Source organism: Bos indicus x Bos taurus, chromosome 14 (assembly GCF_003369695.1).
Source record: "Bos indicus x Bos taurus breed Angus x Brahman F1 hybrid chromosome 14, Bos_hybrid_MaternalHap_v2.0, whole genome shotgun sequence".
NCBI classification, from domain to species: Eukaryota; Metazoa; Chordata; class Mammalia; order Artiodactyla; family Bovidae; genus Bos; species Bos indicus x Bos taurus.
The window spans coordinates 82,141,546-82,166,873 of NC_040089.1; the positions used below are offsets into that span (position 1 = coordinate 82,141,546).

The 25,328-nt window shown below is 45.9% G+C and overlaps 1 protein-coding gene across 1 annotated transcript in view; it reads right to left on the reverse strand.

Moving 5' to 3' along the window:
- Positions 1 to 25,328, reverse strand: part of SNTB1 (syntrophin beta 1) — a 139,334-nt gene that overhangs the window by 77,785 nt on the left and 36,221 nt on the right. The window contains exon 2 of the mRNA XM_027561706.1: positions 11,934 to 12,141. Coding sequence (XP_027417507.1) covers positions 11,934 to 12,141 — 208 coding nt within the window. The remainder of the gene's footprint in view (positions 1 to 11,933; positions 12,142 to 25,328) is intronic.

Genomic DNA, 25,328 nt, shown 5'->3' on the forward strand with positions numbered 1-25,328 from the left:
AATTTGCAACCCACTCCAGTATTCTCACCTAGAGAATCCCATGGACAGAGGAGCCTGGTGGACTGCAGTCCCTGGGGTCACAAAGAGTCGGACACGACTGAGCAGGCACTCAGACACCATCACACGTGCATCTCACTCAGCCCTGAGAAGGCAGATTCTTTACCACATGAGTCACCTGGGAAGCCATGTGTAAATAGGGAAATGTAATATGTAAATAGGGGAATGAAATATGTAAATAGGGATGTTCTTAAATCAGGTTCTAGAACTCTAGATACACCTACATTTTGAGCCCTAATCCTAAATAAAATCAATATGAAGAACTTCTAGTTTATGCAGTTGATAAACCCAGGAACTGATTCAGCTGAAAAAACCTGAATATACCAACTTGAAGGAGTTTCAGGATGAAAAATGAAATCTGTTAATTTACACCGAATTTGTAAAGTCATGGTCTACTCATATTAGAAGCAATAAAAAGCCCAAGCCAAAAATGTAAGGATGCAAAGGGACTCTGAAATAACATTTGGGAATTTCAAAGCATTAAAAGTATCTTTCTCTGCTACTCAAGGGTGCCATGTACATCTGTTGGAATTTTTTCCCCCTGTGTGGACACACCAGTGATTATAGCAGGTACTGTTGGCCTGAAGACAAAATTCCCTGATGTGAACACTGACTGCTCAGTGGACCCTTTGCCTTCTTTAGAGAACTGCCTGTGGCCGACAGGCGGGCTCCTGCGACCTCCAGCGGAGCCCACAGCCACGGCTGACTCATGCCGGCGATCAACCCCAGCTTGTGGCTCTGCGTGGGAAAGCTCTGTGCTGCCATTCATACTGCAGCCTCCCCGAGGGGTGGGCTGATTCTGAAATGGGAAGGGGCGGGGCACAACCTTGAAAAGAATGACACGGCCACTGCAAATGGACATGACATAAACTGGTTAGAAGCAACTAAGTCCAAGATGGCACGCAATGTGAGTTCCAGCAGACCACAAGCCTCAGGATACACTCATTGTAATACATCGGCATATGCTAAATGACACACCCGTGGGTGCCGTGCCAGTTCCAAGGCCGACCATAAAAGGCCAAGAAGTAGGTGGTAACCCAATGCCTGGAACCTCCCGCCCTTTCCCCCAAATAGCTGAAATAATCTTCCCACTCATCACCCTATGAAATTGCTGAATTGTTGTGTTGTTTAGCTGCTAAGTCACTTCCAACTCTGAGACCTCATGGACTGTAGCCCGCCAGGCTCCTCTGTCCACAGGATTTCCCAGGTAAGAATACTGGAGTGGGCTGCCTTTTCCTTCTCCAGAGGATCTTCTTGACCCACGGATCAAACCCACATCTCCTGCATTGGCAGGCGGATTCTTTAACACTGTGCTACCAGACAAGTCCAGCCTATGAAATTACCCAGCCCATAAAAACCCATACCCTCTTGCCTTCTGAGATGACCCACACTCTGCTTTTGGACTGTGGATCTGAATAAATCTGCTTTCACTGTACTTTGGCTTGCTCTTGAATTTCTTCATGTGCAAAGCCAAAGACCCTCACTTGGCGGCCCTCACTTGGCGGTTGGTCCCAGGAACTCGCCTGAGACACAGGATGTGACCATCCTCTTACAGTGCACTTTTTTCCTGCAGCATCACCACATCATCCATGCTTTGCTTCCTCCCCTGTCTACACTGCTTCATTCATTTCCTTACAGGTTTCTCCTAAGAGCTGTTAAATTAAGTAAACAAGGAGGCCATTAGACTGAGATGGATCTAATGCTTAGGAGGTCTGTGTGAGCAAACCAAAATCCAAGCCCTGAAATGCCTTGAGGCTATGAAATCAAACTTAAGGATAATCAATCACATCCAATGAGGGCTTTAAGCTATAAATGATTGAACATTTCTTTCCTTTGCTTCCACACTTTTTCTATATGCCTTTCCCTGAGCTCCTAACCACTTCCAATTTGAACTGATTTTTGCTTAAACTCTGAAAATGTCCGACATGCCTCAGTTTATCGTATAACAGAGTCCTCCCTTAGCAATCGCTCCTAGAGAATCTCCATTTCAGTCTCAGCTCCCAAAGAATTCTAAGACTGTCATCAATGTATGATCTATTTCATAAAGGAAGAACAATCTTCAAAGCCTAATGAGATAAAACAAAGTTTAGTTTGCTACCACACAACCAGGCACAGGAAGCTTTCTATCTTGAGTCTCATGATCATTTCCAAAGAGATGGAATCAGGTGAATTTGTGCAAATCAGCCTATGGGAACTAGACACACACGCCCCCATCTCTCTTACGAGGGCAGCTCTGAGGTTTCCACTCCAGGGAGAATGACTCAGGGCTAAACTGCACTGTGAAGTCATGTATAAAAGTGGGCAGATTTTCACGCTTTCATTATGGTTGCCTCTGTCTCCATGCCAACATCCATCCTAATTTTAAGTCTTTGATTTTTATTAGAGTGAATGTGAGATGGGGGCAGTTTGAACTCCACTCATCAGTTCAGTTCAGTTCAGTAGCTCAGTCGTGTCTGACTCTTTGAGACCCCATGGACTGCAGCGCTCCAGGCCTCCCTGTCCATCACCAACTCCTGGAGTTTACTCAAACTCACGTCCATCAAGTCGGTGATTCATTCTGGCACATTTGCTTTAAACGCTTACAGACAGAGACCAACAGGAAGATAACCAAGTTTTCGTGTCCTGCTCCATCTCAGAGGTGATTCAGGCAGGAACTTGCTGACTGCATTTTACAGCAACACGTCAGGCCTGTTACCACTTAACTGCATTAACTGTGTTTCCCAGCACAGCAGACAGTCTTGATTTACGGATGATGCAGTCAGGGATGGCCTGGGCAGTAGCTCTATTTCCATTTACCAGACGGGAGTCCCCTCAGGTCAGAGACCACTTTCTCCCTGTAAGCAGGGGTAGGAAGTTCTTGCTTAGGTGATTTTTAGGGCAGATGGTGGAGTTGATATATTTAGAGGCTCCAGAAATACCATCCCATTAATTACACGGTCAAGACCTTGATTACCAGCAGCCTGTTTGACTCAGGCCAGGGCTGCTACATTTACATCTGAGATTCTTCTAATATAGCTGGGTAATGTAGCTAGAGAATAAAATTACTTGGTTGTATTTCACCTGGAATTTTGGGGGAATGAACAGATTGCTACTGTTGGAACTGAAGATTAAAGGTGGCCTAGTGAAGTAAGTAATAATATAAAAATGTGAAAAACTGATGGACGGACAGAGACAGCAACAGTGAAATAGCCGGATAAGTGGATAGGGAGGCAAAAATAGATAAGGATGCATAGAGATGAATAAGGGTAGAGAGACAGAGATAAGGTAGGTAGATGAATGAATGGATAAACAGAGGGAGAGATGGATAAATGGAGGGAGAGAAAGAGAGACAGAGACCTGCCTCTGCACAGCAGTGGTGAACACACAGAAACGGCTGTGCAAGCTGACATCACACCAAGTGGTCTCAACAGTCAGTTGGGAAAACTGGTAATGTTCTGTGGATTTTCAAAACTGTTATTAAGACATTAAAATTGTCTTACTGTCTATAAAAATAAAATTAATATTTACTAAATAACCTAATATTTAAAACATTGGAAAGATTGGGGATTCAGTGCCTTTGTTCCTTTGTTGAAACCTTGCTGGGAGCAGCTTGAGCAGCGCTCGCCGCCTTCTCGTCACGTCGCGTGTGAGACGTGAGCACCCTGTCTGTGCCTTGACAAGTCATCCTCCTCCTTTCCAGGCCTGGATCAGCTAGCAGCCTCTTACACTGCACTTGGACCCTCCAGGGATGTGGAGCTTCTCTGAGAGCTCCACGAATGTGAAGGCTTCCACTGGCGTCACTCTCCCGGGTCACCTTCATCCTTTCTTCACAGCCACTCTCATAAACTTAGCTTTGCTCTCTCTTTCTAACATCCATTCCTGCAAATGTCATATTGACTGATCCCTGGGAGAAAAGCAGGAAGCACACCTACCCCCCTCGCTGTCGTGTGTGAAGGAGCAAGTGTGCCGTGACCAATCACAGCAGACTGAAGTGAGCGCCATGACCGGTTGTCACCACGATGCTCAGCAGCCACGGGCACGCAGCGACCTGTGGGTAAAAACTAGCAGCAAGATGTGCGCTTTACAAGATTACTTACTGTGAATATGCAGTTAAAACACGGTTAAAATTACTTACAGTTAATAATACAAAATTACCTACAGTAACTGAAATCTGCACCATGTTGTTGACTGGGATTATTTAATTAAACCATGATACCGGAAATTCACAGATACTGGGAAACATGAAAAACAAGGCCAGTGCTCTCTGTGTGTGTATCTGCTGCTGTTGTTCAGCCACTCAGTTGTGTCTGATTCTTTGCAACCCCATGGACTGCAGCATGTCAGGCCTCCCTGTCCATCACCAACTCCCGGAGTCCACCCAAACCCACGTCCATTGAGTCGGTGATGCCATCCAACCATCTCATCCTGTCGTCCCCTTCTCCTGCCTTCGATCTTTCCCAGCATCAGGGTCTTTTCAAATGAGTCTGGTGTTCACATCAGGTGGCCAAAGTATTGGAGTGTGTGTGTGTAAACACAAATCATATTCATGTCGTGTGTGTGTGTGTGTGTGTGTGTGTGTGTATTCTAGTGTTCCTCTTAACCTCTCCTACCAAAGATAATTTCAGTCTTTGTAGGGCAGGAGGGAAAAGATTTTAGGAAGCGCTGCTCTGTGGTGGCATGTCCACTCCCTCTGCTGTGGACTGAATGTTTCCCTCCCCCTCAAATCTACATGTTGAAGCCCTGATATGCTGGTTTTAGGAGGTGGGGCCTTTGTGAGGTGGTTAGGTCAGGAGACTGGAACTTCCATGACAGAGTTAGCGTCCTTATAAGAGAAGAGCGGCTAGTCCTCTCTCTCTGCCACGTGAGGACACAGAAGAGGGCTGTTTGTAACAGGCTCCATGCTGGGACCCTGATCTTAGACTTCCAGCCTCCAGAACCATGAGACATAAGTTTCCCTTGTTTATAAACCAGACAGTCAAGGGCATTCTGTGGCAGCAGCCTGAACCGACAGCCACCCTTTATTTCCATAAAGGCGAATGAAGGGTCTGAGTATTTTGACATGGCTCTTAGTTCTGAAACTTTGCTTTTGGTATGGGTTCTCGGGGGCTCACTCATGTGAACACTTGCTCCCTGGGTCCCTTTAGCTCAGCTTAGTGGAAAGTTCTGGCCTATAGAGTTAGAAAGTGAAGTCGCTCAGTCATGTTGGACTCTTTGCGACCCCATGGACTGTAGCCTACCAGGCTCCTCCATCCATGGAATTTTCCAGGCAAGAGTACTGGAATGGGTTGCCATAGAGTTAGAAAGACGCCACCTGCCGGGGACCAGCCCCGGCTGATCCAGGGTATTCGAAGGAGAGACGGCGTAGGCGAAGATCAGGAAACAATTGCTTAATTAAACGTTAATTAAGGATATAAAGAGTAATAGAATGAGGATAGCTCAGTGAGGAAATTCAGTGGAGAAAAGAGGCTGAATAATTCAGCCAGAAGGTAAGAGAAAGAACGACAAGGTGAGACCAAGTTTCGGTGAACAAGGCCCGCACTCTATTTTCCAAAGTAGTTTTTATACCTTAAGTTATGCATAGAGGATAATGGGGGAAGGGGTAGAGTCATGCAGTAAGCCAGGCTTTCTTCCTGCAAACTTATCATATGCAAAAGTTTAGGTGATTTGCATCATCTTCTGGCCTGGAGGCCTTTTTCTCTAAAGGTGATTATTCTAAAGTCAGGCACCAGCCTCCCAAAAGCATTAGATAAAGTTGCATTCCTACAGAGCAAAGGTGTGGTGGGCTATAACAAGAAAAAGAATTAACTCAAGGGTCCCAGGTTACAAACATTAAAGCTACTACTTACACCAATTATATTAATCAATACACTGCCAGGGACACAGCAGGTAAGGGATATGGAAACTTAGCAGCAAACATTGGCCCAACAAGTGAAAATCCCTTCACCAATACAATTTCTAATCAATCTTTTAATTGCTCAAAAGAATCTGTGTTTAGACAGTTTAGAACATCTCCTGCCTCTCACAGTTGGGAGGCTCTGAACAATCACATGTGGCCAGAAAAACCTATTCAGGCAGGCTAGAGGATTTCCAAGGGAGTTTGTAGGTTGAAACACTGTCACACCCAGGAATTATTAACTGGAGCTGTAAGCTAACTCTTTTTTCAGAGAGGTAGTGGGGGACAGCCCCTCGTAAAGTCAGAGGTGTAGGTGAAAGCACAAAGCAGAAAGTAGGCAGACTCTGGTTTTGGGGGTAGATTGCTCGAGAATTTCCAGGAAGACTCCTGAGGCTTGATCTCACCTTTGCGTATGCCAAGCCTCCTTCCTCATGACCTTTGCCAGGGGCGGAGCTCGCTCCCCGCAGAAAGAGGGGTTCAAACTCTGGCCCCACCTCTTACTAGAGGAGTCATCTTAGAAAAGCTCCTTAACTTCTCCAAGCTTGCCTCCTAGGCTAAGGGAAAGGGAAGTCGCTCAGTCGTGTCCGACTCTTCACGACCCCATGGACTGCAGCCCACCAGGCTTCTCCGTCCATGGGATTTTCCAGGCAAGAGTGCTGGAGTGGGGTGCCATTGTCTTCTCCGATGCCTCCTAAGCTAAGTCGTGTCCAACTCTTGTGACCCCATGGCCTGTAACTTGCTGGCTCCTCTGTCCAAGGGATTCTCCAGGCAAGAATACTGGCAGGGGTTGCCATTTCCTCCTCCAGGGGATCTTCCGTACCCAGGGATTGAATCCCTGTCTCCTGCATTGCAGGCAGATTAGAGATTATTTAAAGCACTCTGGCTGAGAAAGACTTAACCACATAATAAATACTAATTACCAACTTACTGCCTCTCCTCCAATACCACCCTGGGGAGGCACAGCCCTCTAAACATTCCCATTTGAAAGGAACTTTTGTGGAAATGAGGGGAAGTTGAGAACTGAACTGCATCTCAGAGCTCCCAACTGGGTTTTTTTTTTTTTTTAAACTATGTTGTGTTTTTAACCTGACAAGAAATAGTTTGCAAACTGAGATAACAGGTGAGAGTAAAGACAACACCCGATAAACAAGCACGAAACAGAGCTCAACAACTGCCGCGCATTCGCTTATTACTGTTCTTTTAAGTAGCGAGTCAGAACTTTATTTTTTTCTGTTTATTTTTCCTTTATTTATTAATCTTTGTTTTATTTTCTCTTTTATTTTTCTTTTGTCCGAAATAGGACCATTAAAGACACCTCAATAATAACTGTAAAAAGACTACCTAAAGAATGATGATTCAAAAAATTTGTTTGGGGCATAATGCGTTTCATAGTCCAGGGTAGAGATGAGCACTTAGGGGGCAAGCAGGGCTTGCAAGGGCTTAAAACGGTTTGAGATTAACTTGGTGGCGGAAAGGCTTTTCTGTTGGTGCACCCTGCCCACCTACAGACGAGAGCACCCACAGGGAAAGCAGCGGCCCTGCCACCGCGGCCCACGGACGTCAAGGGCACATGGCGACGGCCCCGTTCGGAGGGGCGGCGTGGCTGACCTTGGCTGCAGCAGGCTCAGAGAACGGCCGCCAGAGTCCACGGGGAGAGGCAAAGTGGCCGCGATGAGAGAGCTGCACTAGACTCTTTACAAATTAAATAAAGGAGATAATGACACCAAGGCATTGTCCTATTCACTCATTAATCCTGTATCCTGATTTAGAGTGTGACCGTAAATAAGAGACCTTCCATTTTCCAGGTCCCAGATTCCTCATCTTTAGAAAGAAGAGGTATGTTTGATCACTCTCTTGGTTCAGGCTGCTAGAATACATCATCACACGCTGGATGGCTTAAAGAACAAACCCTCATTTCTCACACTTGTGGAGGCTGCAACTTCAAGACCAGGGCGCCAACACGGGGTTCTGGTGAGGGTCCTCTCCCTGGCTTGGAGAAGCCTCCCTGCTTGATGCATCTTTGTGAGGGGGCGAGACATTGCTCTGGGTCCTCACCCCTTAGAAGGACACCAACCCTATTATGGAGCTCCATCCATCTCCATGACTTCATCTAAACCTCATGACCTCCCAACGCCCCCACCTCCAAATCCATCACATTAGGGATTGGGGCTTCAGTCTACAGATTCTGGGGGGAGACAAACATTCAGTTCAGAGAAGTCACCTCTAAGTTCCCTTCTCTCTGACTGCATACATGAAGATTTCCGATGGCCAACAAATCAAATTCAAACCGTCTGTCCCGCTTTCAGGATCTTCCATAATTAGGAGCCACCCAAGGTACCAGATTTTCTCATCACCTTCCTTCAGGATAACCCCACTCCCCTTTAAGCCAGTCTCTGCTCTGCCCTCCCTGAAAACTGTAAGCCACTGCGTGGTAAGTTGCTTTAATCGTGTCCGATTCTTTGCAACCCTATGGACCATAGCCCGCCAGGCTACTCTGTCCATGGGATTCTCCAGGCAAAATACTGGAGTGGGTTGCCGTGCCCTCCTCCAGGGGATCTTCCCGACCCAGGGACGGAACCCGTGTCTCTTCCATCTCCTGCACTGGCAGGCGGGTCCTTTACCCCTAGTGCCATCACCTCCCTTTCTCTCAGGCTCGTTCTCCCCGGGGAGTGACCGAGTTCTCCCCACTGACTCAAGATCAGTTCGTGAGAGCCATTCTTCTAGTCCCTGGATCATCTCACTGTAAAAAGTAATGTTAATATAAAGTTCTCTTTCTGTGTAGTGAAGAGGAAGCTTGAGGATTTGCACTGAAAAGAATTTTAGAAGGGAAACTGTTGTTGCTTCCTATCGTTTTAGTTCATGTAAATGCCAGTTCTAAAAACTTGAAATTGAGTATAATATGTACAAACTTTGTCCTGGAGCCACTGTTACTAGGTCAAAAAAAAAAATAAATCAAAGATTAACAGTATAGGAAAAGACAAAGGATATCAATTTCAGATAAATTACAGCTGAATATATATAGGATCATCCTTTATATCTTTACAAATGCCAAGTGAATTTTCTGATATTTGTGGTAATACAAGAAAGCCACAGTATTAAGGATTTGCCATTTGTTGTAACATTTTGCTAAAAACCATTCTAATGTCTCCACATCAGGATTCAGTATCAAATATTTATTCAAAAAGATTCCAGTTTGGATTTGCTCCCTTGGACTTGATCTATGGTAATCTTTTCAGAAGTTTTGAAGATGAAGGCAATAAAAGACCTTCTCCCTTCTGATAATTATCCATAATAAGTCATTACTGATTGCTCTTACGGGCATAATGCATGATACAATTTAAAGAAACATCTGAAGATCTGAAAGTACATCAAAAGAACAATCATATTCTAAAAACAGAAAGCATTTTATGTACCTTTATGACTGCTCCATTGGAACGCTTAATGTGTCTATGGATAATTGGGAGAAACAAAAGGCATAAGCAGACAGTTTATAAGTGAGAAAATGGAACCTTTGGAAAAAATGCTAATAGCACTACTAATGATGTAATAACCATTTTCCAACTATCCGAATGGTAATGGTTTTAATTGCAGTTGGTGCTAAAAGAGATGAGAGAACGGTACCTTCTAGGGTTGACAGCATCTGGTTACTTGCGAGGTGGAGGGATGTGTGTGCTGGACAGCCTCCCTTTGCCTCCAGAGCCAGGCCCCACCACCTGCTGCCCTGCTCGGAGCCCAGGGAGGCTGACCTTAACTGAGCACCCGTGGCCCCTGCCTCTGGCTTCCAGGCAGCCTCAACCTAGGGCAGACAGCAGTAGGAGATCAGCAGGCAGGGATTCACGGGGATTGTCTCTGTGCTAAGAGGCCGCAGCTCTCAGCAAGTGGCGCTTTTCCAGAGCTGCGAGTCTTGCTAGCTTAAGGTCGCGGCTCCTCTTCCTGGCCACTTCCAGGTAAAGGATGGCAGTGGCCTCTCATCATTCAGCTCCTGGTTTCCTCTGTCTCGGCCACACTCACAAACTGTCGCTGTGTTAAATCCCGTCCAGTCACCCCTTCTGAGTTTGCCATCCATCTCCTGCCGGACCCTAACCTACGCAGCACATCCCTGCATCCACTCTGGACCCTAACCCAGTAAAGACATTTTTCATCCTGATCAACTCCTCCCCATTCCCTTCTACAGCAAATGTCTGTTGTTCTTGCTTCCCCAGAATCCAGTCAGCCTTCTTCTTGCACTGTAGCCTACTTTCCCATCTCAGAACTGCCTCTCCTCACCCACCAGGGCACAGTTTGGATAAGGCTGACCTGAGGACTTTTGTTGGAAATATGGGAGCAAAGAGCCTTCTGTTCACTGAGGCAGCCAGCTATAAAAACAAAAAAAAACCACCCAGACAAACCTGGAACTCCTGGGCCGAAGAAAAGGGCGCTTGCTAGGGTATAAACCAGCAAAGTGGAGAGGGTGCAAACCATGCAGAGGCAGGCCCCTGGCCTTCTGTGAGCCCTGGATCCCGGGGCCTGAAGCTCACCCTGCACACTGTCGTTACCAGAAGTGCTAGGCCCCCTTTTATGTGCTCAAGCTGAGCTGAGCTGTCTGTCACTTGCAATTGAAAGATCCCAGACTAACAGGACTGCTCCTGAAACAAACACGTGCAATTGGAGAGAGTAAAAGTGGAGAGGGTGAGAGGCTGTGACTTCTAACACACTGCCGTCCAGATGTGCAGGCTGTTTTCACCAAGAAGCCTCACACATCAGGTCACGAGACACCACCTGTGGCTTTTGTTTATTATGATCTCGGTGTCACTGCCACCTGCATTGTCCTTTAGTCCTTTGCAATCTGCAAGAGATGGGGCAAAACCACAGCAAACAACGCACTCTGTGTGAAGTCGGTGGCTGGGACCCACGCACGAACTGATACAAACAAAGAACAATGGTGGAAAACAGCCAAATGCCCTGTTCAAGTGCCACTGAACTAGCCCTTCTCAGATGACAGCTCACTGGCAGGAAAGCTGTTATTGCAACAATCATTATTCCAACTTACCGCCTATTAGAAAGTGAGTCACTGGGAGGTCAGACTGTCCCCAAAGTCCACTGTTCCTGAGCACTCACAGTCAAGTTCAAGGAACAGCAATCAGGTGTAAGGACAATGGCGAAGGCTCAACGCTTTGAAACCAAGAGGACGGTTAACTCCCAGGAGACTGCTGCAAAGTGAGCTTTACTATCTTCAACACATCACATCACTTGGGAAAAGAAATCAGAGCGACAGTGCTCCCATGACCCCAGGTCTTTTCCAGGGCGGCTGCCCTCCCTGTACTCATGTTTACACACCTGTCCCCTCCTGCCTAGCACTGTGCCTTGCACAAAATAGGTGCTCAGAAATGATGATGTTCAGAGCCTGCTGGCTGAAGAGTACAAATAAAAGATGATATCTGAGAAGAATGCACACAGAGTAGTTGCTTAAGAAATCTTCGCTGTTATCATCACTGTATGTGTATGTGAGGTAAACCGCTCAGTCGTGTCTGACTCTGCAACCCTATGGACTGTAGCCCAGCCAGCTCCTCTGTCCATAGGATCTTACTGGCAAGATTACAATTGCTTTATTTGCAAAGTATCTGTGTTAACAGTTAGGTCCCTCAAAACCCACACAAATCCCTTTTTAAAGCAACAATTCCTACTTCTTTACCTGCCAAAGAGACAGTTCTATTGTGCGTCTGAGTTATTTCCCCTGCCCTTCCGCTTCCCATGTACATATGAGAACCAAACTGTCCGGCCGCTTGCTCACTCATTCATCCAGACAATAGACAGTGAGTGACCACTTGCATTTTGCCACATACTGGACTGTCTGTGGGGAATCAAAGTTGCTGAAGACACAGAGCTCCTGCATAATGCAGACCCGCTGGAGACAAGAAATCCCAGTGAGCGAGTCAGCCTGTGGAACGAGGCACCCAATTTCAGGGGGTGCAGCGTGTGCTGGGAAGGCCTGGGGAAGACGCTTGGATGGGGGATGTTTCCTTACCTTTTCTGCAAGCCAGCCGAGGTGCCTGATCTCCCGGCCCCCAGCAAGGCCTGTCGAGCCCAGCTGCTCCCGGACCTCTGTGATGACGCGGGTCAGCAGGTCACTGACGGTCGCGTGGATGGCGCTGAACCAGGCCTGGGCCGTGGCGGAGTCCTTGCCCCTCAGGACCACGGTGTGCTTAGCATCTGGAGAGTGGATTTCAAGCTGCCTAGAGGAGCAGAGAGAGAAGGGTTAGGGGGTTCCCCGGCAGATTGTGCCTCCTCAAGCCCTGAGCTACAAAGGTGAATTAATTTCTTTTTTCTATCATACATTTTACTTTTAATTTTTTTAGCTTTTTAATTAAGGTTTTTTTGGAGTGGGTTTTGTTTTTGTTTTTGTTTTTCCTTTTGGCCACTCCATGAAGCATGCAGAATCTTAGTTCCCTGACCAGGGATCGAACTGGGGCTCCCTGCAGTGGAAGCACAGAGTCTTAACCACTGGACTGCAGGAAAGTCCCTGAGATTTTTAAATTTACTTTTTAATCGAATAAAAGAATCTTTAAACTCTAGAATGCTTTACAATTTTCAAAAGTTTCACATAGATGAGTTCATATCAGCCTATGATAACCCTTGCCCTCCCTCCTATCCCTACACTGCCTCTCCCCACTAAAGTGAACTAATTCTTCATTCTTACTTTAAGCTTCTTTTGCATGGCTTATCTTAATGGCCCAATCATCCGTCCATCCGTCCATCCATCCACTCACTCATCCATCCACACACACTGGCTGTGCTGAGGTCTTAATGGCCCCATCATCCGTCCATCCGTCCACTCACTCGTTCATCCACACACACTGGCTGTGCTGAGGTCTTAATGGCCCCATCATCCGTCCATCCGTCCATCCATCCACTCACCCGTCCATCCACACACACTGGCTGTGCTGAGGCACTGGTTGAGCTACTGAGGGCATAGCTCTCTAGTCACATGAATTAAGGACGCCTGGCCTTCCTGTTATTCAGCTGTGTCTTATTAGCAGCATCGTATTAAGACTTCCAAGCTGTGAACTGATATTAATCTGCCTTACTTCTCCATCCCTAGAGGACTTTAACAATATGCTCACATCCTAGGAGATGCTAGTGGGATGTAGACTGAAATATCTATCCACCTGCATAATTCTACTGTTCATTATTAATTGTGACTATTTTAGCATCAGAGACGACCAAAGTTTTGCATTCTTCAGGAATCCTGTCTGTGGCACATTTCCCTACCTCTTCATCTTTGTGCACGTGTAATGCAAGGCTTCCCAGCTGGCTCAGTGGTAAAGAATCCGCCTGCTAAGAGGGCATGCAGGTTCGATCCCTGGGTCAGGAAGAGCCCCTGGAGGAGGGCATGGCCACCCCCTCCAGTATCCTTGCCTGGATAATCCCATGAACAGAGGAGCCTGGTGGGCTCTACAGTCCATGGGGTCGCAAAGAGTCGGACGCAACTGAGCAACTGAGCCTGCATGCGCTGGAGTGAACTGGCCTAGGACAAGGTAACAGTGGGGAAAGAGAGGCACGAAAATGTGGGGTTTTTTGGTGGTTGTTTTGTTTTGTTTGTTTTTTAAACCTGCACTGGGAGGCTTTTGGGATATTAGTTCCTGGACCAGTGATCGAACCTGAGCCCCCTGTGGTGAAAGCTTGGACTCCTAACCACTGGACCACCAGGAAATTCCCAAAGAGTTATATTTAAAGTCAAATTTCAAAGTTTATGCAAGAACTCCAATGGGATCACTTGAGATTCAGCGTGAGATTTGCATACTGTAATTCTATGGTAAAAGGCAGAAGTTCTTGACAGATGCTCTTGGTTTTTAAATTTTTTATTGTGAAGCACTTATAAATTTACACAGTATTGCAAAATCAGGACAAAGAAGCCCAGGACACGACCCACTCTGTTTACTCTGATGGTTCCACTCACTCACTCACTCATTCCGTTCACTCACTTTACTCTGATAGTTCTATTTTATACAGCTGTAATATATTATAATGTCAGGGCTTCCTAGGTGGCTCAGTGGTAAAGAATCCACCTGCCAACAAGAGATGTGGGTTTGATCCTTGTGTGGGAGAGTTCCTCTGGAGGAGGAAATGGCAATCCACTCTAGTATTCTTGCCCGGGAAATCCCATGGAGCAGCCTGGCCGGCTACAGTCCATGGGGTCAAAAAAGAGTCAGACCCAACTTAGTGACTAAACAACAGCAATACGATATCAAAACCGGGGCCCTGGCACAATGTAAGTGTATAGCTGGACCCCATTTACCACGTGCAGGTTCATGGAAACGCCACTGCAAGCAAGGGACAGAACAGAACCACACCATCCCCATAGCTTTCCCCCAGCCGCCCCTAGGGCTCACAAGTGCGGCCGCTTTCCCCCAGCCGCCCCTAGGGGTCACAAGTGCGGCCGGCGTTCCCCCCAGCCGCCCCTAGGGGTCAAAGTTCTGCACCCCCCACCACCCCAAATCCCTGACAAGCACTCCCCACATCTGTAATTTTATTGCAGAGAGAAAAATATACGTTTTATTTACCCATTCATATATTTATACAGGCAAATAAATCCCACTGATTAATTAGGGTTAGGGTTAGGGGGATTGGGAATTTCAGAAGTGAATGAAATGATCCATGTATCAATTTCCTTTCATTCCTCAGTCATAATGGTAATATTCACTGAGTTTTTATTATGCATTGGGCAAAAATTTAAATCCTTTTATATTATTTTTTTGTAATTTTTCTAACAGTCCTATGATTGATATTATTAATCTCATATAATGGGCTTCCCTGGTGGCTCAGTCAGTAAAGAATCCCCCTGCAGTGGAGAAGACCCCAGTTCAGTTCCTGGGTCAGGAAGATCCACTGGAGAAGGGAAAGGCTGCCTACTCCAGTATTCTTGGGCTTCCCTTGTGGCTCAGCTGGTAAAGAATCTGCCTACAATGCGAGAGACCTGGGTTCCATCCCTGGGTTGGGAAGATCCCCTGGAGAAGGGAAAGGCTACCCATTCCAGTATTCTGGCCTGGAGAATCCCATGGACTCTGTAGTCCATGGGGTCGCAAAGATTCAGACACAACTGAACGACTTTCACTCTCACATCTCATATAATAGAATTAAAGGGGCTTCCTAGGTGGCCCAGGAATAAAGAATGCCTACTGATGCAGGGGATGCAAGAGATATGAGTTCGATCCCTGAATCAGGAAGATCCCCTGGAAGAGGAAATAGCAAGCCGCTCCAGTGGTCTTGCCTGGAGAAACCCATGGACAGAGGAGCCTGGCGGGCTACAGTCCATAGGGTTCCAAAGAGCTGGACACGACAGAGCGACTGAAGAACAACAACAAAGCTGGGAGGGACAGAGAACTGATGCAAGGCCAGATAGTTGGTGATGTCGGGATTGAAGCCATGTTAATCAGGCTCAAAAGGCCATGCATTTAAATACTGTATTACGATGTCTCTCCTTTAGACGGGATGGTGTCCAGTAAAGGTGCATCTGTTGTGTCCACAGCTGACCCAAGGCATCATCACCAACATGCATGTGTGCTCAGCTTCGCAACTGTGTCCGACCCTCTGCGACCCCAAGGACTGTAGTCCACCAGGCTCCTCGTCCTTGAGATTTTTCAGGCACGAATGCTAGAGTGGGTTGCCATTTACTCCGCCAGGGGGTCGTCACCAATAAACATGCCCAACAGTGTCCTCCTTAACTCCTGAGTTTAAAGCAACAATTCTGCAGGTCACCTGGAAATCAGAAGTCCCAATGTAACCTGGCCTCATTTACATTTGAAACCAGCCTTTTAGAGTGAGTAAACCTTTTTACTCATAAACTTTAATTACAGAAAAAGGAGGATTTAAAAAGCAAAATATCTCTAGGGGAGTTTTAGCAAAAACTAGCATTTTTTTTCAGTAAGAAATCTTCAAAACAAGTCTCCTCACTAAAAATCCAAAGGTTTCCTGTGATGAAACAGGGTATTTTTTAAAATTACATTTGTCCTTACCAAGAAGAAAAATACTCTCAAGTCTCTCAGGCATTTTTCAGAGAAATGGTTGGTCAATCTACGGTGAGTTTTCATTCCTTCCCAAAGTTTTTGGAGAAGGAAATGGCAACCCACTCCAGTATTCTTGCCTGGGAAATCCCATGGAGAGAGGAGCCTGGCGGGCTACAGTCCCTGGGGTTGCCAGAGTCGGACATGACCGAGTGACTAAACCACAGCCACCACCAAGGGTCTTACTCTTCAGTGCAGTTGGCTAGCCAAGCACAAACTAGGGTTCTCTGATGCATTAATGAGCGCTCAACTGGCTTTTCAAAGTATTCTATCAATATCCACTATTCTAGGAATTTAAAACACACAAATGTTTTTCTTAGAATATTTTCCTTTGAAGACCTGGATTTTTTGTTTTATTTAATGACAGCTTGGGAAGCAGTCATTTGTCAGGAATCACACGCACGTGCAAAAAATGATGCCAGCAAAAAAGAGAATATTTCTTTGTTGAGTTTCCAGCATACCCAGAGGAAAATTGGTTTATAAAAACAGAGGTACAGGCTAGTGAGGAGGGGGCCCGTTTTCCCCAGATTTTGACAGCATTTATCTTTACTGTTAACTTTTAAGTCAGCTTTTAAAGTACAGCATATAGACAGAAAAGTGCACAGATTATAGTGTATAGCTTAAATGTATTTTCACAAAGGGAACACATTCGAGTCAACCACCAGTCAGACCAAGAAACAGAACATTACAAGTGTCCCAGACACCCTCCTCTTCCCGTTACTTCCCTTCAAATAACCCCAATGAGGATTTCTGTCACCACAGATAACTTCCTCTCAGGCAAAATCGATGAGGTTCTACTTGTTTTCATTTGTTATTCTTGCCTGCACTGTTGGAGGATCTTGGAGAGGCCGCGGTTAAACACCAAGTCCTGGGCCTGCTCGTGGTGGTTCCCAAAGTGTGACCACTGACTGGCAGAACAGAATCTTCTGGGAGCGTGTTAGAGGTGTGGCCTGTCAGCGCATCCCCGGACCCTCTGAATTAGGGACTCTGGGAGTGTGTAATTAGGGACTCTGGGAGCGTGTTAGAGGTGTGGCCTCTCAGCGCATCCCCGGACCCTCTGAATTAGGGACTCTGGGAGCAAAGCCAGCAAGACTCTTGCATGTAGTGTCAATTGCTAGTTGGGTCCGACTCTCTGAGACCCCATGGACTGTAGCCCGCCAGGCTCCTCCGTCCATGGGATTCTCCAGGCAAGAACACAGGAGTGGGTTGTTATTTCCTTCTCTAAGGGATCTTCCTGACCCAGGGATCCAACACAGGTCTCCTGCATTGCAGGCACATTCTTTACCAAACGAGCCACCACCTCCAGACAAATCTGATGCAATTTAAGTTTGGGAAGGGTGCTCTATAGACCCTCATGAAGAAAGCCCTGATCTTGGTTGTTTGCCAGGGTTCCCAGCAGCTGAGGCGAACATGCTGAAAGGTGAACTGACCTCCCCGCAATCAGTGTCAAAGGAGAAGCAGAGAGGACATAGAATAGAGGGGCCTGTGACTTTTTACAGTCAAACGCAGCAGCAGCAGCAGTTCTCCATTGAAAGTATTCTTGAGGAACCTGGAAGTAGTTTATTACAATTTTTAATCATCTAATTAAATAAACACAGATGTTTGGACCCCACTGCAGAGCTATTAAGAATTTCTAGAAGTTGAGGCCTGGGTAAACGCTTTACATGGTCCACAGATTATATGGATTAAGGATCATGGTGGGCCTCTCCGAGCCCAAGCTCACACCTCCCAAGGAGCTGGCCTGGAGGGGATCGTCACCAGGACAACACATCAGAGGTCCTGGGGGTGTATCAGCCCCATTGCTGAGATAACACTCCCCCAGAATCAGGCAGTTTGAGATGCCAAAGTCTTGTTACCTCACAAAAGCTGCTTGACTGTCCATGACATGGAAGCTGGATTCCCCCCGAGAGCAAGAAGAAACTACAATTCCTTTTATGACCTGGTCTCCAAAGTCACACAGCATCACTTCTGGTTTATTCTTTGTGCTGCAAGTGAGTCACTAAGACCAACAGATGCTCGTGAGGAAGAGTTAAGCTTCACTTCTTGAAGGGAATAGAAGCAAAGACTTTGGGGACACAACTTAAACCACCACCGAGCGGCTCTGCATGAAGCAAAGTTCTGGAAGAGTCGATCCTGAGGGCAAAGGGCGAGTGTTTGGGACTGTGAGCCAGCAGACTAGAAAGAAAACGCTTACACATGTGAGCGAGGAGGAAGACTTGTTTCTGACAAAGCTGCAGCTTTCAGCTCTAAAAAGAGGCGGGCTGTGGATCGAGAGGGGTCAGCATCACCAGAGGGAGAAGGAGCCTTTCGCCGATGGCTGTGCAGAGCCGCCAGAACGGTGGTGGACGAAGGCCGGCTGGCTTGTCTGACGCAGAACAGGTGTCAGTTGTTTGTGTAACGAACACAGAACACAGTGATCTGCATTCACCTCTCCATCAGCTCAACAAACTCAAAGGGGAAAAAGGAAGAAGAGCACAAACATTTAATTTTAATCCCTATAAACTCTACACACTAAAGCAAATGCAAGCATCTGGTGGCATGAAAGTCCCTAGGAGCTCCGAGGGACAACACAAGATTCTGGTCAAGGTCATGGAAGGTCATGTGCTGAGTTGGCCAAAAAGTGCATTTGGGTTTTTCCTAAACATCTTATGGAAAAACTTCAATAACTTTCTGGCCAACCCAGTATATATATTTATTTCTTATTACATTACCGAGTACAAGTCTCAAACATACATTCCTTTGACTTAATTTTTCACTTAAACTCATTTTGTCAAAATGTAAATGTACTCTGTGCAATGCATGTCTTGGAGTAAAAGCAGAGACAGAGAAAGAAATTCCATTCCTGGGCTGGCCATGCAGAGGTTTTTTCAGCAGCTTTTTAAAAAGAAACAATTTAAAAGCACAAGTATCAGGGGGTAGTTGTTAAGCATGTGGATGTGGGGGTTCAAGGCTGACTTTAAAACTTGCTGGCTGTGAGCCATGTTCCATAATCTCCCTAAACTTCAATGTTCTTATCTGTAAAATGGCTCAATCTTGCCTCTTAAAATTATTGAAAAGAGAAAAGTGAGATAATGTGTGCATGAGATGTCACAGTGAAAAGCTAATCTTGGTCAGCTCTAGTTTACATTCTGGTTTACAATGAAGACTCTTCTCAATTTGGGTACAAGCAAATGGGTCCAGTGAGGCAAGAAGGAGAATCCTCCAGGGTGGGCTGTGGTTCAGTTCCTTTTCAGAGCACCTGCGCTTGAAAAAGGCAAGCCTCAAGAAGAAGCTAGACAGTTAAGCAAGCACTATTTCCAGCATCTTGGAATGGAAAAGACAACTCTGGGAGAGATGCATGGGTTTCTTGAGAGACCCTGGAAGACCCGGGGCAAACCTGACTCTGCGTTCTCCCTTCCATCTACTTATTTGTTCCACCTAAAAGGATTTTGTGAGGTTCACGCTCAGGGGCACAGGTTCATATGAGCTACAAGTGTCTGTTGAAGTCCCTTTGCTTTCTGAACTGCCTGGGCTAACCTGTGCCTCTGGGGGTGAAAAGAGATTGGGAATGGTTTCATCTTCCTAAAGTATTTTTCTGACAACATACCCACAAAGAACCATTCTGTAGGATCATGTAACTCATTTTTAAAAAGAGCACTGTCAACTCCAATAATTCTTCACCTATTTGTAAAAGAGAGATAAAGATGGAAGGAGATAAAGATGAGGAAATAAAGTAGAAAGAGGGGAGGGGGAGGGGCACGAGAAAGAAAAGGAACATGAAGACCTAAGGTGGAAAAATAACCAAGGGGTGTGTGAAAATGGCCCCAAGATTGGGCGGCTGAGGTCATTAGAGTCTGAGAACCAAAAACAGCTGCCACAGTGGAAGTAAAAATTGCACGGGGCAGACAGTGAGAGCAGTATCGTATCACTGATGTAAAAATGATCCATATAAATGCTTGTAAGCCCAGAGAAGGAATGGCAACCCTCTCCAGTATTCCTTCCTGGAGAATCCCACAGACAGAGCAGCCTGGTGGGCCACAGTCCATGGGGTTGCAAAAGTGTCGGACATGACTTAGCTACTAACACAAATGCTCGTAAGTGTGGAGCCTATGGCTGGAGAGGCATACAGGTAAGTTCAACTGGGAGGGAAACTGAGTGACCGAACAAGGTAAGAAGGGAATTTTTTTTTATAATTTTCAAAATATAAAATGTTTTATTTAAAAAAATAGTTCTATGCTGGATTTTATATATGGAGAAACACGTAAACATAGCGACATGCAGGATTAGGAGAGCTACAACAGTCCCCCAAAGTCAATTTCTGTAGTTGAAGCCGTATCTTTACTATATGGATCGTACCAAAATACGTTTGCAGGCCACATAAAAACACAGCCACGTTACAAAAATTGTCTTATTCTGCCTGAATACAAATGCCAACAAGCAACCTGAGAACATGATCAATCTTTGCAGACTATTAGAACCAAAATGAATCAGCAAACCTACGCACTTAAGAAGAGAACCTTCACGGGTAACGCTGTATGTTCCGATTGTGTTCCATGTGTATGCACTGTGTTTTCACTGTATCTGAACAGGAGAAGCCGAGGAGAAAGCGGGGAGAAAGAGCAACAGGACTGGCCTGTTGGCTGAAGCAGCCTTGTTCCAAAGCGCAGGCTCTGGCACTTATGACCTACGCTTCCTCACGGACACCTGTGGTTCTACAGGCCCACCTTCCACTCCCACCTCTGCTGATGACAGGCTTCACCTCCATCCTCAGTCTGTGTGATCTGGGGCATCAGTGTGCTAAAGGTTGTAGGTGTGACGCCATTTGTCCAAGGAGATCCAGGCCCGGGGTTTCTTCAGGAGTCACTTTTGGGGTGATGCTTTTCTCCCAGCATGTGTACAGAGACAACAGTTGCAATCATAGGTCTGCAGACGGCCATCTGGCCATCGAGAGGGGCGGGCTGCCGACAGATGAAGCCAACGCAGAAGAAAGCAGAGCCGAGAGATGAGACGCCTGGTCCGGCTGCACCTGACCCTCAGTAGATCCCTGTATTTTCTTCCATGTTCCCCTTTTGCAGAAGCCAATTTGAGTTGGGTAATTTTCAAATACAACTAAAGGTCCTGACGCTTCAGGTTTCCTTATCCCTATAAAACAGGGATGATGACAATGATGATGCAAGTGATAATGATTATAATGAAGGTGACAGCAATAACCGTCATGGGATTACTAACGAACCAAGTGAGATAACTGGACTTCCCAGGTGGCGCCCTGGTAAAGAATCCTCCTGCCAGTGCAAGAGATGCAGGAGATGCGAGTTCAATTCCTGGGTGGGGAAGATCTCCACAAGAAGGAAATGGCAACCCGCTCCAGTATTCTTGCCTGGGAAATCCCATGGACAGGAGAGCCTGGTGGGCTACAGTCCATGATATCGCAAAGAGTCAAACATGACTGAGCACGCATGCATCAAATGTGGTAACTGTGCACATGCTCTGTGACTTGTAAATCCCGACGTTGCTAGTTGTCATTTAAGCTTTTGGCATTTTAAGGCTACTGTTGGCTCAGTTACTGGGAAAAGAAACTCTGTGAGTGGATGCAATGTTTTTATACATCTGGACACATGGGCACCTATAAACAAGTTAACTCTCTCTACACTACACCATGAGTAAACAGACAGTCATGCCTATTAAAGCAGACAGTCCCAGTAAATCTCTTGGGTTGCACAACAGAGTCAGGAGCATGCAGTGATTTCTTTACAGATGCACAAATATGCTGTGAGTATCTGTGAGTCTTCCAGACACACACAGGTGTGTTGGGCGCTGAAGAGGCAAGTAGAATGCACGGGCCCCTGCCCCTAAGAAGTTCACCACATGCAGAAGGCTGAATAACATCTCCCCCAACCCATGTCTACCCAGAAACTCAGAATGTGACTGATTCGAAAGAATCTGTGCAGAAGTAATGAAAGTAAGGATGATGGTAAGATCCTTATCTTATTAATCTACCCACTGGGTGAGGATGGGTCTTGAATCCAATAAGAATGTCACAGATGCCGAGAGACACAGAGAAGGCCTGGGGACGACGTGGGAATACACGGGAGATGCATCGAGTCCAAGGCTTACCTGGGAGGGCTTCTCCCTCACAGCTTCAGAAGGGACCAACCCTGTCCATTCTGTGACTTCACACTTAGGCTTCCAGAACTGAAGCTTTTGTTTTAAGCTTTCCGGTCTGCGCCCATTTTGTTACGGCTGTCCTAGAAAACTGATACACCATGGAGCTATCTTCCCGTGCAGAGTTGCATGGGGGCTGCATTAATGTTTAAAATATATGGATGCTTAGAGTCAAGACAGATATTTCATGATGACATCATTTGAATCACTACATCCACCAGGCCTGTAGCTGGAGCTGCCCATTTGAACTTCCTGGTTAAATGACAGAAGATGTCCCTTTTGTCATCCAAGTAGTTTGAGTGGAATATCTGTCACTTTCAACAGAAAGAGTCCGCAGCTTCTCCTTCCTATCTTCAAGATGGTCTTCATAATACTTTTAAAGTTAATTTTTCCTGGGTTTCACTTACTATTTATGTTTATGCTATTTACTTGCTACTTATTACTCATATTTACATATGGGTTGGCCAAAAGGCTCATTCAGGTTTTTCTACAAGATCTGCTGAAAAGTCCTAAAGAACTTTCTGGCCAGCAAAATACATGCACATCTTCTTGGAAACAAATAATAGTTTGCAATTTTACTAACTGAAAATGAAATTATTATAGAGAAACTTGGAAAAAAATCAGTTTCTATCCTCTGCTTAGTTTAAACATGGTATTTTATCCTGGTTTTATTTTTGTATAACTCAGTGCTTCGTTACAAAGCAAACACCCATTTAACAAGAACAAGAAACAACACTGCCAGCATCCTAGCTCACTCATGCAGCCTCTGAGTCACCATTTCCACCCTCCACACAAATATAACCACTACTCTGATCTGATGATAAATGTGTCTATAAGTCTCTCTCTCTCTCTTAATTATATACATGAAATGCAAGGCTGACATACAAAACTTGAATATATAATAAAATAAAATATAATAAATAAATATATTAAATATATGATATAAATATAATAATATAATATAATAAATAAAACATAACTTGTAACCTGGCAACTAACCTTTCAAGTGACCCCTCCAATGTGAGGCTGGAGAAAACACAGATGAAGGTGTTTAGGAAGATGTGGCCTGTGGACTTGTAGCAACCACTGGGAATCAAGTGGAATTCAAACCACATGGTAGCTGTTTCACAAATCCATGGTACTGGTGGTTGATAAAAATCTTCCCAACAGACAAATCCATGGCCACCTGTATCAGTGGCCCCCTCTAGAGAGTGGAGTTATATATGTATATAGTTATATGTGTGCGTGTGTGTGTGTGTGTGTGTGTGCACTCAGCCACTCAGTTGTGTCCGGCTCTTTGTGACCCCATGGACTGTAGCCCGCCAGGCCCCTCAGAAAAACCCCATGGGATTTTCCAGGCAAGAACACTGGAGGGGGTTGCCATTTCCTCCTCCAGGGGATCTTTCCGACCCAGGGATCCAACTCTCATCTGTGTCCAGGACTGGCAGGTGGATTCCTTACCACTGGGAAGTATTTACATGTATATATGAAATCTGCATGCAGTGGGGGAGACCCAGGTCTGATCCCTGGGCCAGGAAGATCCCCTGGAGAAGGGCAGGGCTACCCACTCCAGTATTCCTGCCTGTGAATGACAAGAGTCAGACATGCCTGAGTGACCGACACACACGTACACGGGTCCTAAAGGGACGCGTAGGCTGCAGATCACTCAGGACTGAGTCAACCCTGCTTCCATTTCAGGGCACGCTGGGAATAAAAAATCTCCTTGGCAACATAATCTTACTCCTGCCCACATGCAATTCTATAACCCAGAAAGAAAAGGAGAACGCTGCTGAAGGGAGAGGCATCCAGTGCACGCTGGCTCACAGTAGGTCTACACTCAGTAAGTGGACTGAGCGCTTAGTGAGGAAAAACAATCCAGACAACTTCTTTGAGAGTGGACGAGCCCGACGTTTCTGGAGCTGGGGGGACGGGGCGGGGGAAGGAGCAGCCAGCCAGGCCGCGGACGGGGCTATTTTCAGCAGGCCGGGCCTTCCTAACGGCGGTCTTGTTCCCAGCTGAACTGCCCACCGCTTGATGAATTGTGTTTATCTGTAGTTAAGCGATAAAGTTCTCCTTTAATTCCCTGCTGAATAGAAATATTTAGGGCAGTGCCACAGCTGTGTTTATTCTCACACGCCACCACGGTTATGTAAATACTGCCTATGGAACCATTTCTGATAGAGGCCCACACCAGCCCCGAGCAATCAGGCGCTGTCGAGACGTCTGCCAAGACGCGCCGTTTCCACGCAGCTTGGCGGGCCTGTGAGTGATATCACAGCTTCTCAGAGATCACTTGGCAAACCTCATAATAAAAGAGTAATTTTCTTCCCCTCTCAGTCTCTCAAAGGCTCTCACAAAGCCAAACAATGTTTCCCAGCATCCTCTGCTTCCCCTGTTTGGAAACGTGGATGGACACACAAAGCTGGAAGGCTCCTAACGCAATGCTCGTAAATGAAATGTAACTTGCTACCTGGCAAGGAAGGTTTCAGGTGCCCTCTCCCATCCAATGGGAAGTTGGAGAAAACAGACCAAGGAGGTCAGGAAAACGTGTCCTGTGGACTTGCAGCAATCACTGGGAGTCAAGGGGCACTCAGACCGCGTTTGTTTCCTGTTTCACAAATCTGTGAAGCCAGTGGTTGATAAAAAACTTCCCAAGAGACAAATCCGTAGCACACCTTTAATAGTGGCTACTGCTAGATGGTGGAATTCTAATGTATTTTTATTTCTACTTTTCTGTTTTTATGCAATTTATGAAAAAATTTTTGCAATGTAATCAGAGAAAATACTAGAAAAAAAGTTTAAGAAAATGAGGGCTTGCCTGCCTTTGGCCATAATGTTGTTAGTGAAATGATTCATTAGGAAAATCAGTCTTAAGTGAAAAAAAAAGAAAGTGAAAGTTGCTCAGTCATGTCCGACTCTTTGCAACCCCATGGACTGTACAGTCCATGGAATTCTCCAGGCCAGAAGAGCCGTGCCCTTCTCTACAGGATCTTCCCAACCCAGGGGTTGAACCCAGGTCTCCCAAATTGCAGGCGGATTCTTTACCATATGAGCCACCAGGGAAGCCCATGAAAAAAAGACAACACTAAAGAAAAGAAATCTGTTTTAAATCACTAAATCACAGTAGTGTTGTAATGTGAAAAAGACAACACTATAGAAGAAACAGATTCATTAATAAAATCCCCAAAGTGGTTGTAGCTAAAAGATTTTAAAAGAAA